The following is a 14,482-nucleotide window of genomic DNA, read 5'->3' as shown; positions in this document are numbered from 1 at the left end:
AGGTAGGCAAGCTCAGAACCCTCACGACATCAGGTAAGGGGGTAAAGGCCCTTCCAGCTGCTCTGTGTCCTTAATTTTATTTCCCTGGTGTCCTGTACTCTCTCCTTGAAGATCTCTTCCCTTCACAGTTTTAGGGGATGTTTTTTTTTCTCTCCTCTAGTTATTCTACCATTGGAATCCCATCTTACAGTCTTCCAGAGGTTCCTCAAAATTTCTGTTCTGCTGATGGCACCTTTTTCTTGCTTTCCAGCACTCTTCAAGATTTATCTCTTATACGTTTTATGTCATTTCCAGAAAATGTGGAAGAAGGGGACGTAGAAAAGAGCGTTTCTCACGGCACCATCTTGAAAAAGAATCACTGTGGACATTCTGAATCCCTGGTTCCTTTCCCTTTCGTCATATGGAAAGAAAATCCAGGGGGCTGTTTGGAGGCTGTTCTGTTGCCATCTCCCCGAGCATCCCTGGGAAAGGAATTTAATGTGTACCTCTGTGATCTCATTCCTTCCAGCATGAGGGGGAAATGGTCCCCTAGTCAATGAATGGCTCATGAATGAATGGGACAGTGGCTATAACTACAGGAATTTGTAGAGTCAGGCCAGAAGTGGAGCACGCTGGCCACAAGCCCTGCCAGCCCAGATTAATGGGCTTGGCTTAATGGCCTCTGCTTTAAGCTCCAGTGGTTTTTAAGCTCATCCCAGATCCAGGAGTCCGTGTCAAATGCACAGCCCTGGAAGATCAATAATGAAAAAGGGAGGGAAGGACGGAGTTGAACTGAGAGCCTCTAAGTGGCAGACAGTCTGGATTTGTCCCTGTGCTAAGTCCATATTCTCACATCTCCTTTCCTCCATATTTGTTGTTTCCATAATTATACACCGAGTCCATCGTCCATCTCACTGATGCCTGAGCCTCTTACCAAAGCCTTCAGCAGACGAGCTGCGTGCTGACATTTTTTGAGTGTCTGCTAGCCACTGTCCTGGGCACTTCACATGCGTTGCCATTTAACATTCTAAGTGACCCATGGGGTAGGTATGTTATTATCCCCATTTTAGAGATGAGAAAACTGAGGTGTAGAAAGGCTTAATGACTTGCCTAAGGATGCACAGCTATTATGTGACAGGGCCAGGGTAGCCTGGTTTTGGAGCCCATGATCCAAGCACCCTGCTTCAGTATTAGCATTCTCCTTTGAGATCACCTCTCCCAGCCTCCCCAAACCGTGACACTCCAGAGGCTCAAGAAGCTAATCACTGAGCTGTTGACCCTCAGAGGGCAGGGGCTGCAGTGGTGCATCACCCCAATCTTCACCCACCAGAGCCAATCTTGCCGTTTCTGCTGCCAAAAAGCCAGTCTGCCAGCAACAGAGACCAACATGGAGCCCTCAGGATGGAACCATCCCATGTCACTTGGTGGCAAGTTTCTTACATTGGACATCTTCCATTTGGGAAGAAGCAGTGATTCATCTTGACCGGAAATGGCACATATTCTGGGTATTGGTTTGCCTTTCCTGCCCACAGGGTCTCAGGCAGCATTAGTATCTGAGGGCTTTCCAAGGATGTGACCTGTTGACACAGGATCCCCTAGTGCATGGGACCAAGGGAGCCGATGTATAACAAAGGAGATGCAGCAGTGGGTATATGACCATGGAATCCACTGGTCCTTTCACATAACATGCCACCCTGAAGCTGCTGGCCTGAGTGATGGAGCAGCCTTTTGTAGGTGCCGTGGAGGTGTCTGCTTGGAGATGATACCCTGTGAGGATGGGGCACTATCTTCTAGGACACAATATACCCTTAAATCAATGATTATTACATGGTGCTGTGTAGAAAGAAGACATGGTTCTGGAAATCTAAGAGTCGAAGTAGAAGCGGCCTTCATTGCCACCATTCCCAGTGACCCACCTGGGGGGATGTGAGCTTCCTCCATTCTGCATCTTCTAGGCTCTGTGGGTCTAGAGGTCCTGGCTCCCAGAGAGAATATGCTTCCACCAGGGTACGCAGCAAGAATCCCAATAACTTTAAGCAACAGCTATCACCTAGTAACTTTGGGTTCCTTGTGTCAAGAAACGAGTAGCCATCAAAGAGAGTCATCATTCTGTCCCAGGAATTGGTCCCAAGCATCAGGAGGTGGTAGGATTACTGTTATCTACTTGGTACCTAGGTGATACACAGGACATCTCTTGGTAATCCCCTGCCCAATCTTGGTGTTAAATGGACAAGCAGCAGTCGTGACCTGAGAAGGGACCTCATCTAGATCAGAAGTACTAGCCAAAGGTGAGGAGAATCTAGAATGGGTGGCAGAGGGCAGAGAATAACAGACATCAGTTGTAGTCATGAGGCCAGCAGCCATAGCAGGGACTGTAGGTTGTCTCACTAGCCATCCTTTTATAAGTCTTTTCAGGGAAAAGACCAACCAGAATCCTGGAGGAGCTGTTCCCAGATGGGGTGAACTTACTATACGATACAAGCACATCCAAAGGGTCCAGGGAGTGGACTGTAGTGGATGCTGTGATGCATCGCCTGGATTCCCCCTTCAGGGCTGAGGCATACGGTCCCTCTAGAATGACCAGGAGTACTGCCTGCTAAGAGCTCAGAACTGAGGCCCTTGCAGGAATTGCCTTGGACAAACACAGCTGACTTCCCCAAGGTCATGTTCCCTCCTTGCGGACAGCCCACATCCAAGGTGGCTGATACAAAGGCCCAGCCCCCATGCCTCAATTTGGAACAACCCTAAAAAGCCATCCCAGCTTCCGAACCCCTACAGGATTGGCTGAGGCCCCCATCAGCTGTTACAGTCGCATTGCCACTCAGCTTCTCCCTCTGCCCGTCCCCGTTTTTCTCACTCCCTTACAGGTGTTGATCCTGGTCCCCTCTTCCACACAAATCTCTATCTCAGTCTGTTTCCCAGGATGCCAGCCTGTAACAGGGACCGTGCCTGTATGGCTCACTGCTGTACCCCCAGGATGTAGCACTGTCCCACGTCATAGCAGGAGCCCAAGAAATATTGGTTGAATGAATGAATAAACTAGAAAGGAACCACCTGGTCCTTGTGCAAAATTTTCCTCAATTATTGCAGTAGGGTTCCTTACCTCCAACCTGTCCAACCCACCACTGCCAGATTAATACTTTTTTTTTTTTTTTTTTTTTTTTTTTCTTTTTCTTTTTGCGGTATGCGGGCCTCTCACTGTTGTGGCCTCTCCCGTTGCGGAGCACAGGCTCCGGACGCGCAGGCCCAGAGGCCATGGCTCACGGGCCCAGCCGCTCCGCGGCATATGGGATCCTCCCAGACCGGGGCACGAACCCGTATCCCCTGCATCGGCAGGCGGACTCTCAACCACTGCGCCACCAGGGAGGCCCCAGATTAATACTTTTAAAGTACCTCTCCTGCTCAAGAACTTTCAGTGGCTCCCCACTGTCTATAGACAATCCCTTTGGCCTGGGATTCAAGACCTTTAATAAGCTTGCCCTGGTCTACCTGTCCCATCTCAGTTTTCAATTCTCATGTATCTCAGCCTAACAAGCTACCTGAACTGGACCATTAGCCTTCCTCAGACTCAGCTACAGCTTCCTCTTTTCATGAAATTCCCTTCCTATGAGATACCCTACATCTTCCCCAGTCTCCTCTGGGTCTTTCCAAATCCTTTTAATCCTTCATAGCAGGGCAGTAAAATGCAACGGTTAGAGCCCAGGCTCTGGAGTTAGAGGGAGTGGGTTCAGATTCCAACTCTGCCTCTTGTAGCTGTGTCACCTGGGGCAAGTTACTTTACCTCTCTGTGCCTCAGTTTCTTTATCTGTAAAATGGGGTTAATAATAGAATCTACCTCATAGGGAAATTTGGGGGATTAAATGAGACAATCTGGACAAACTGTTTAGAACAGCACCTGCTCCTTAATAAACACTAAATATTGGCTATTAATCATCATCCTTGAGAGTGGGGTCAACACACTTTTTTTTTTTTTTGGCCACACAGCCGCTTTCAGGATCTTAGTTCCCCAACTAGGGATGGAACTCAGGCCCTCGGCAGTGAAAGTGTAGAGTCCTAACCACTGGACCGCCAGAGGATTCCTAAACACACTTTTTCTATGAAGGGCTGAATAGTAAATATGTCAGGTTTGCAGGCCATATAGTCTCTACTGAGACAACTCAACTCTGTTGCCGTAGCATGAAAACAGGTGTAGATAATACATAAATGTATGGTGCGGCTATGTTCCAATAAAACTTTATTTAGAGACCCAGTCAGCAGGTCAGATTCGGCCCACCTGCCACCACCTGCCAACCTCTGCTTCAGGATTCCCCAGTCTCCCAGGAGACAGTGACTTCTTCCTACAATCTGACTACTCTCAGCATCTTAACAACAGCAACAACAAAATAACACATAACTTAACAGATAATTAGCCCCATCCCCTGCCTCCTGGTTAGGTTAGAAGAGGGTAAGAGGCAGCATGCAGCGTAGTTAAGGGCACAGATGTTACAGGCGGACAGACTCAGGTTCTTAGTTCCACCTGCAGCCTGTGTGACTTGGGCAAATGATTTCACCCGCTGAGACTCAGTTTTCTCAGCTGTAAAGTGGAGACTGCACTAATTCAACACGCCCCGCCAACATCTTCTGGGGCTGCTGTGCTGTGTCAAAGAGAAACGTCCAATCAATGCTAACTCTATTATCTTTATTATCATTTCACATCTACGACCTTCCAGCTACCGTGTTGCTTTTGCTGTTGGTAATCATTATAATACTGACAATGACACTATTCTCTGGCTCCATCGGAGCCCCTGGATACCAGAAGCCCTAGTGTATGTACCATCTTTGCATCCTCTGAGGCCATGAACACAGTTGACTGGCTGCCTGGCTGGGTGGCCAGAGCTGGGTCTTTACTTACGACTGGGGGACCCCTCCGATCCCGAAGCCCACCAGGCCCCGGAGCACCAGGATCCAGCTGTACACGGGCGCGAAAGCACTGAGGATGCCATAGTACAGGGTCCAGAGCACACTGATCTTCAGCCCCTGTGGAGAAGGAAGACACAGAGCTTCTCAGCATCTCCAGGTCACATGTCCCCTGCACATGTTCAAAGTCACCAATAGGGTCATGGTAAAGGGTGATCCACACAGCCAAGGGGATGCCTGGGGTTCTCTGTGTGGGTGGCACCCACCCTGAGGGGGTGTGGAGGAAAACTGTGGGTCATTCTTGGTTGTCCCAATGATTGGCATTTAACAGATACATCCCAGAGATGTTAGATGTCTCACAGCGCGTGAGACCTAATAAAGACTTATCCTGTGTCCTGCACCAGCTTGAATCAAACTTCCCACCTGACCATCGTGCAGCTGAAAACTGTTTATGGTCATCAGCGCCTAGATCTCCACTCTAGTTAACATATAAACAGGATTTTGGAAGGTGGGTCAAGTATTTTTTCAGGAATGAAACTTCTAGGTAAATCAAAGGAGGATACACTTTGCTTTATCCAGAATTTTACAAAATGGTTCAGGGCTTCCCTGGTGGCGCAGTGGTTGAGAGTCCGCCTGCCGATGCAGGGGATACGGGTTCGTGCCCCGGTCCGGGAGGATCCCACATGCCGCGGAGCGGCTGGGCCCGTGAGCCACGGCCGCTGAGCCTGCGCGTCCGGAGCCTGTGCTCCGCAACGGGAGAGGCCACAACAGTGAGAGGCCCGCATACCACAAAAAAAAAAAAAAAAAAGGTTCATCATTTCAGAAAACCGTGTTGCCAATGGCAACGCTGCGTGTGATAGTTGAGTGACTGAGGGAACACTTCAGCATCTGTCTGCATTCATAGGGCTTCTATGTGTATCTATGAATAGATTGATCTGAATCTTATTTCAAAACGTCAGATATAAAGAAAAAGCATTGACAAGATTCCATTAAATCCAAACTTATTTATAATTGGGGCAAATAGTAACTACTTCCTCTTAGGATCTAGGCAGAGTTGTGTGTGAATATTTGCATATTGCAAGTAAATTTATTAATTACCTCCTTTAAAATTTTTCTCTCTTGTGTCATAGTTAGAGCATTATAACTGACTTCTTTTTTATTATTTTTATTTAATTTTTTTTGGCCGCGCCGCGAGGCTTGCGGGATCTTAGTTCTCTGGCCAAGGATTGAACCCCAGCCTCTGGCAGTGAAAGCATGAAGTCCCAACCACTGGACCACCAGGGAAATCCCTGACTTCTTTTTTAAAACTGTGTAAGTGGCTAGGTTATTTTATCTTTGAAATTATTTCTGGATTATTAGGGGCACTATTAAAAATTTTATAATTTTTTTTAAATAAAGGGGACACTGTAGGGAATTCCCTGGCAGTCCAGTGGTTAGGACCCAGTGCTTTCACTGCCATGCCCCGCGTTTGATCCCTGGTCAGGGAACTAAGATCCCGCAAGCCGCATGGTGCAGCCAAAAAAAAAGACATTGTATTTGATGGGGTTGAAAACCACCTAGGAACACAATACTGCAGAACAAACCTGGTACATATTCCTGGAGTGTCAATTACCCTTAGAGACTGAGAAAAGATTAAGGGTGAATGTAATTTAAAATAGAGTTTTTATAACACAACCAACACCAAATGTATTATGGAGTAGAATGCAAACTTAACATGAATCTTAGACCTGCCACATGAGGTCCGAGCAGACCTCCCTCTGCAGCACTCGTCTTACATCTGTAGGATTGAGTTCACCCTTCTGCCATACCCCCATGCTTCAGGGAGGAAGTGTGAGACATACTCATTTTAGCTTTAAAATGAAAATGAATTAAAGGGGACTAGAGAGGGAATTTGGAGGTCTACCAGATGATTTCAGGTCTTTTGGAAAACGATTTTAGGTGGAAGAGAGAATGTTTTAAATAACTTTGCATCACCTTGCAAGCAGGCGATCTCCTTTTCCTTTTAACCTTCACTTGTCTGATTACGCCCAAGAGGAAGTATCCATGTGGTGCTGGTCTGTCTGTTTTTTCTAAATTAATTAATTAATTAATTGATTTTTGGCTACATTGGGTCTTCGTTGCTGCCCACCGGCTTTCTCTAGTTGCGGCGAGCGGGGGCTACTCTTCGCTGTGGTGCGCGGGCTTCTCACTGCGGTGGCTTCTCTTGTGCGGAGCAAGGGCTCTATTCGCGCAGGCTTCAGTAGTTGTGGCTCATGGGCTTAGTTGTTCTACGGCATGTGGGATCTTCCCGGACCAGAGCTTGAACCTGTGTTCCCTGCATTGGCAGGTGGATTCTTAACCACTGCGCCACCAGGGAAGTCCCTACTGGCCTGTCTTTAACACCTTTTTAAACCTCTGCTAATCTCTCACTTAAACAGAGAGGGCAGTGGGGCAACCATACCAGCTAGAATTTTTTTTTAATTAATTTATTTATTTATTTATTTTGGGCTGTGTTGGGTCTTCGTTGCTGCGTGCGGGCTTTCTCTAGTTGACGCGAGCAGGGGCTACTCTTCGTTGCGGTGCGCGGGCTTCTTATTGCGGTGGCTTCTCTTATTGCGGAGCACGGGCTCTAGGTTTCAATAGTTGTGGTACAAGGGCTCAGTAGTTGTGGCTCGCGGGCTCTAGAGCACAGGCTCAGTAGTTGTGGCTCAGGGGCTTAGTTGCTCCGCACCATGTGGGATCTTCCCGGACCAGAGCTTGAACCCATGTCCCCTGCATTGGCAGGCAGATTCTTAACCACTGCGCCACCAGGGAAGTCCCCCAGCTAGAATTTTATAACATTGTTTTCTTTGTATTTAGTTTTGCAGATACTTCCTATTTAGTGCAATTGCTATTGATTCCCCATTTAAGACTCTCTATCAAGTTTCCTTTTCAAAAAATATGCATTTAAGGATTTTAAAAAATGTTGGTATAAAGAAAGATATTAAGTAAATAAGAGAACAGGTGGAGCAGGAATTATTAAAGTCCAGGAAAACCTGGATCTATTGTAATAATGAATAACAATAATAATTAATAAATAATAAAGCAACCTTTCTGTTCCCCTAAACCCAGTGCTATGATATTGGTACCTGCCACACATATACTTGGTTCCTTTCTTTTGGCTTAAGCTAACTTAATAGGGATTTTCTTCCTTGGAACCCAACGAGCCTTGAATCAGTAACAAGACATCAGTAGCAGCAGAGAAAATAAAAGAACAGAAGGAAAACAGCAGGAGAAGAGGAGAGGGGAGAGAGGAGGGCACCCAGAGTGGCACATGGCAGCTAAGCCTCTCTCACGGGGCTGCCTGGCAACTGTGCTATCCCAGTGAGGTCACTGGGTGCCCCCATGCCAGGCAGCAAAGACAAGCAGGCTGATCTATCCTGTCAGGTCATAGCAGAGTGCAGCTGGCTCTGCATTTGCCCGCCTATGCCAGGGCTTTCCAGCTGCCCAGAAAATGAGGACTCAGCAACCATTTGGAAGTACTGTTATAGCTATTGCAAAGGCACCGGCAGTGCCAACAAGCCCCATCTAAGCACTGCTTGGGGACTCTGCAGAAATGTCCTTTGGGCTTCTCATTAACTACAGTTGTCATTCTACCTAACATCTGTTCTGCCTTTTAGATTGTTACCCCTCCCTCCCTTCCTCCCTCCCTCCCTTTCTTTCTTCCTTCCATATTTATTAAGCATCCTCTGTATACCAGGCTCTAGAGATAGATGGATAGATATTATACATTCATTAATTTGCTGATTCAGTTATTCATTCAACAATAAGCATGTATTGAGTGACTGCAGTATGCCAGACACTTAGAGATACTGATATATATTATTCATTCATTCAGTACACAGGTATCGAACACCTGCTGTGTGCCCAGCACCAGAGGTACTGAAATGTATCATTCATTCATTCACTCATTTGTTCACTCTACATGTATTGAGCACCTGTTGTGTGCCTGGCAGTTGAGGTCTTAATATACATTATTCATTCATTCATCCATTTGCTCTGCACATATTGATAGCCTACTGTTTGCTAAGCACTTGGCTTTGTCCTGGGCTAGGGCAGGCCACATGACAACCAGAGTCTCTGACTTCATGGAACTTTCATTTGCATTTCTTAAATCGCAGCCCATCATTACACTGGATCCTCACAGTGGCCTGTGGAAAGATGTTATGTTCATGTCCACTTTATAAATCAGCACGTTGAGGGCCGACGGAGTTGAGTGATTTGTTCAGGATCAGCAGAGTCAAAACTGGAGCCAGGGGCTTCCCTGGTGGCGCAGTGGTTGAGAGTCCGCCTGCCGATGCAGGGGACACGGGTTCGTGCCCCGGTCTGGGAAGATCCCACATGCCGCGGAGAGGCTAGGCCCGTGAGCCTTGGCCGTTGAGCCTGCGCTCCGCAACGGGAGAGGCCACAACAGTGAGAGGCCCACGTACCGCAAAAAAAAAAAAAAAAAAAAAGAAGGGTTCCACCGAGTCCTAACCCCATATGTGATTCTCCTGCAAAGTCACGCAGCAGACGCCCTCACAGAAACCTCCCAGCTGAGCCAAGGCAGATCAAGGAGCTAAGAGGAGGTTCTCCGAGCTTGCCAAGGCTCGCCAGCTGTCTGGCTTGCCTGCTGGTCCTGGAGGAGTTCTGGGGAAGCTTTATAATTAGAGCCGGATCCATCCTCCATGAGGTTGGGCCAGAATTCCATGCTGGGGAGAAGGAGGCTCTACAATCTGGTGGCACTTTCTCTCTCTCTCTCCGGTCATGCCAGCTTTGTGTTGGGTGTGGTATTTAGCAAGCTGCTCAGGAGAGCTGGAGGAACCCTCTGCAGGCGGGGTGGATGAATGTTCAACTAATCAACTGAATTCCAGGGAATCGTTCAGTGATGTCTCCCAGCAGCCAAGGTCAAGGTGAAGGATGTGAACTCTGGAGCCAGAGGCACCTGCATTTTAACACTGGCCTTGCCATTTATTGGCACCGTGAGCTTGGCAAATAGGAAGGATAATGGAAATTGAAGAAACATTTCCTCTGTGTCAAGAGCTTTCTGTCACAAGGGTCATTTACTCCCCGTAACAGCCCTATGGGGAAGACTATTATTATACCATTTACAGATGAGGAAACCGAGGCACAGTCGGATTGAGCGCCAAGGGGATGGGGGTGGGCACCACCAGCATCTTCTACGTTCTGAAATGCACATCCTTGGGCCCCACTAGGCATGTGTGATTTCAAGAGTCCATAGCCTCAGAGCAACGTCTTCTCTTTGCCCTTCAATGTATCTCTGAATTAATTAGACCCCCACCAAATGCTCAGTCAGCGCACGTTTTGCTACTCTGTCAATGCCATCACAAAGATAACCCAGAGGACATGAGCTTAGGAGAAGTTGCCTTACTGTTTTCCTGCCATACTGGTCTGAGATGTTTCCCCAGAGGGTAGAACTGGACATCATGCCGACAAAGACCACCTGTGTGGGCAAAGACAGTTTCTGTTAGATAATGACACGGAGCATTGTGGAGAAAGGGAACACCAAATTGAACGTGTGACGTCACACTCCTGTAATAACAATGAAGCAAGCTTTACTGAGATCGTGTTAAGATGCAAATACTAGTCTACATGCTTCATGTTACTGTTTAAGCCTCACAACAATCCTAGGGGGCGGGTGCTATTATTATCCCCATTTCACAGGTGAGGAAACAGAGACTCAGAGAGGGGAGGTCACATGGCCAGGGTCACACAAGTGTAAGTGATGCAGCCCGGCCTGGAATCAGGCTGCATGGCTGCAGAGCTAGTATTTTACCAATTTCTCACCAAACCCAAGAAATGTTTCATGGCTAAAAAAATGTTAAAGGCTGCAAGGAAGAATTTGGAGGATATGAAAACAGGAGACAGGAAGTTAGGATGGGAGTTGTAAGCCATTAGCAAGAGACAGCAACCATGGAGTGCTCACTGTGTGCTGGGCAAAGTCCTTGTTCCATTGTTAACCCTTGATCAGAGCAGATGAGTTATAAATGCTCATACCCATTTTATAGATGGGTAGCTTGAGGCTTAGAAGTTTTAAGAAACCTGCTCTTATCCCAGGGAGGAGAGGGTAGAGACAGGTCTTAAACCCAAGCAGGCCGACTAGAGCACTCTTCACTGCTCTGTCCTTTCCGGAGCATTCACCAAGTGTCACACACCACACTGAATGCTTTTTACATATGTCTTACCTAATTCTCACAGCAGCCCTAAGGAGGGGGTACTATTATTATCCCCAGTTTACATATAAGGCCACTGAGGCCCAGAGACGGGAATGGCACTGCTTAGTGTGGTCTGAACCCAAAAGCATTCCTCCAGGCATGGTCTAGAGCAGCGGGCTCCAAACCGGCTACACAGAGGTGTTCCAAGGGAGAAGCAGATTTGGATAGTTTTAAAGGAATTTATTTCCAAGTCCTCAACTTCCATAGAGATTCTTTCCTGAGAACAGGTTAGGGGTCTCACCAGTTCCCTCCTCCCTTTCTCAACCATCCCTCCCCCACTTCTCCCTACCACATCCTCCCAATGCACCTCACAGCACATTGCTTTGAGGTTAAACCCTCCAGGATGCCTCCAGGACACCAATGACACAGTTACAAATCCTTTCGCAAGTCATCTTGATTCCAATTCCATTTTATTATTTTTAACAAAATTGCAGGAGAGCCTAATCAAGCTGTCAGCAGATTAGATCACTAAAAATAATTTTTCATAAACGACTGCTGTGTGCTCTTCAGCATGAAACATGGAAGTTGTTGAAAAACATCAAGTGGCATTAGTTCATTGAGTTATTACAGAACTCCTTCAGTTCCCTCCCCACAAAGTTTTTATATGTGAACAAAGCCTTTCATATTTGTATCCATTCAATAAATATGAAAAGTAGGAGTAGCACAGTGGCTGAACCCTGTCTCATTTTAACAATAAGTAATGATTCAAGAATGCATGACATAATTGGGAAACACTCCGTAGCCCTCATGAAGAGGTGTGTTCCTGATAAAGTGACTTATGTTTAGCAATTATTTATCAAAATTAATTATATCTTGTTTTGATCTGCTGTTTATTACTAAAAATTATCATGATAACTTACTGCTGGAGAAAAATTTTAATACTCAGAGTCTTATGATCTCAGAAAATTAAAAACAATAACTTAAAATGTCACAAAAACTATGATAGGGTGACAAATGAAGTACTTTCAAGCATAATAAAACATTACATTAAGATAAAATTATATGGAGAAATGGAATGAAAATACCAGTTCAAGAAGAAAACAAGACAATGCAAAATTTCCAAATTCTTCTGAAGAGCTTATTCATGGTATTTTTACACAGGTGATGGTGGGTAGCAGATAAATATTTCAATTCCACTGGACACATTAAAAAGAGTGATATGGGACTCCCCTGGTGGCGCAGTGGTTAAGAATCTGCCAGCCAGTGCAGGGGACATGGGTTTGAGCCCTGGTCTGGGAAGATCCCACATGATGCCAAACAGCTAAGCTCGTGTGCTACTGAGCCTGTGCTCTAGAGCCCCTGAGCCACAACTACTGAAACCTGCGCCTAGAGCCATGCTCCGCAACAAGAGAAGCCACTGCAATGAGAAGCCCACACACCACAACAATGAGTAGCCCCCGCTCGCCGCAACTAGAAAAAGCCCACGCGCAGCAACAGAGACCTGACGCAGCCAAAAATAAATAAATAGATAAATAAATAAATAAAATTAAAAAAAATAAAAAATGAAAAGAGTGATATGAAAATTTTATTTGAACTTTTAATATTTCAATACTCCAGAAATTATATAAGCTGCAACTATAATTTTAAAGTTATAACGTCAATTTAAAAACTTGTGAGACTCCTGGGGGCTGCATCGTTTTTACACAATTCTTTTCTAGATTAGCGAGAGCAAAAGTGTTTGATGATTACTGTCTTGGGGTAAGTGTGGCCTTAGTCACGTGCTAAATGATATCCTTACATCCCGAGAGTCAAGCATCCCTGTAAACACCCGTTTTCCCCCATTCTCACCTGCCCAAGGGAGACGTAGGCACCGCAGAGTACTGGTTATGTATCACAGTAATTACGGTAATCTCACACGGTATTGCCTGTGACAGCAACGATGGTCAGTCTCATCCTTCTTATGTACTTTATGCAGCTGAAGCAGCTCCTGCAGTGCCCTAACTTTTCTGCAGAAAACTTGGCCATGGAGCTTCACTGCTTTACTAGCCCATGAGTCCAAACCTGATACCATAGGAAAGTGATCCAGGGCAGTAAGCTGGGGTCAGGGGCTCTGAGTCTGCCTGGCCTTGATTTCAATCCTGCCTCTGCCTCTGATAGGCTGTGTGAGTTTGGGCAAGTCATCGCACCTGTCTGAGACTTAGTGTCCTTATCTGTAGAAATGGAAGGAGTAATAACAGCACCGCTTTCATAGGTTGAGAGGGTTAAAGAGGTAAAGCATGGAAAACCCCTAGCACAGATGCTGGCATATAAGTGCTCGTTGATAAATGGTGGCTGTTAGGAACAATGACAAGGGATCAAAAAGGCCTCGCATCACAAAAACACAGACCTGTGATTATTCCTTAGGAGGTATTAGTGAGAATGAGGAATATAAGAAAGAAGTATCATTTACCCGACCTCTACGATGTGCTAGGCACTCTAGGGATTTTGTTGACCATCCGAAGTCAAACAGGCGTTATCACCCCCATTTTGCAGATGATGAAATAGAGCCGAAAGTGTCTCATTCAAGGTCACACATCTCAAGGTAACTAAACCACAAAAATCCAGATGTATGTGCTTATGAAGTTCCTTATTGCCTTGTTGCCAAAGGCCAAAGGCACTCAGGCCATTCTAGAACAGTTGTCCATAGAAAAACAGCATTCTGGGAGGCATTCCTAGTCAGCAATGACTCTGCCACTAGCTAGGCTGTGTGACCTTTTGTGAGTGACTTAACCTCTCTGCACTCATCTTCCTCAGCTCATAATAGTACCTACCTCATAGCGTTGTGTGAATTAAAAAGCACAATGTATATTGCACATATATTGTATACAGTGTATATAAAGCCATTTGCATTGTAAATGCTCAATAAACATTAGCTTTTGTGGGTATCATTATTTTTATCCTCTTATCCAGCCTGGCCATTCCCCTCCCTTTTAGAAGATTGCCGTTGAACTATCTCTTGACAAAAATTAAGCGTCTGACACATGCTCCTCCAAGCCTTAGTTCCAGGGAGCAGCAGCTCTTATGATTTATTGAACATGTACTATGTCGTTTCCAATCCTCAAGTCACCCTCATGTGGGAGGAACTGGCATCTCCTTTTTGGAAGAGTGAGGCTTATAAGGTTTAAGTAATATGATCAGGGGCGTTCCAGCTTCCTAGCAATTGAGCAGGATATCTGGGGCCCCCACGTAGTTGGAACCCCCAGGAGAGGTTAGAGTTGGCTGCAAAGCTGCCAGGACACGTGAGATGGAGAAGGGAGGAGGAATCTGAGGTAATGGTGTTTCCATTCAGGGTTTAAGTCTTTTCTGCTGAGTCCTTGGCAGCAGAAGGAGGAGGGGGACATCCTACAGAACCCCCCGCCCCGGGGGACCAGAAATGTGCACAACAGGAAAGAGCT

The 14,482-nt window shown here is 46.2% G+C and overlaps 1 protein-coding gene across 6 annotated transcripts in view; it reads right to left on the bottom strand.

Moving 5' to 3' along the window:
• SVOP (SV2 related protein) overlaps positions 1–14,482 on the bottom strand; it is an 85,009-nt gene that overhangs the window by 44,367 nt on the left and 26,160 nt on the right. For all 6 annotated transcript variants that reach the window (XR_014017284.1, XR_014017285.1, XM_081251992.1 and 3 more), the window contains exons 5-6: positions 10,265–10,336; positions 4,871–4,995 (exon numbers count right to left, since the gene is read on the bottom strand). Coding sequence is in view for 4 of the 6 variants with exons in the window: in XM_081251992.1 (XP_081108118.1) it covers positions 4,871–4,995; positions 10,265–10,336 (197 nt within the window). In the remaining 2 variants the exon portion in view is untranslated. The remainder of the gene's footprint in view (positions 1–4,870; positions 4,996–10,264; positions 10,337–14,482) is intronic.

Source organism: Mesoplodon bidens (genome assembly GCF_964165515.1).
Source record: "Mesoplodon bidens genome assembly, chromosome: 13".
NCBI lineage: Eukaryota > Metazoa > Chordata > Mammalia > Artiodactyla > Ziphiidae > Mesoplodon > Mesoplodon bidens.
Note: the sequence above shows the minus strand (reverse complement) of the source record. Positions and strands in the feature narration are given on the sequence as shown.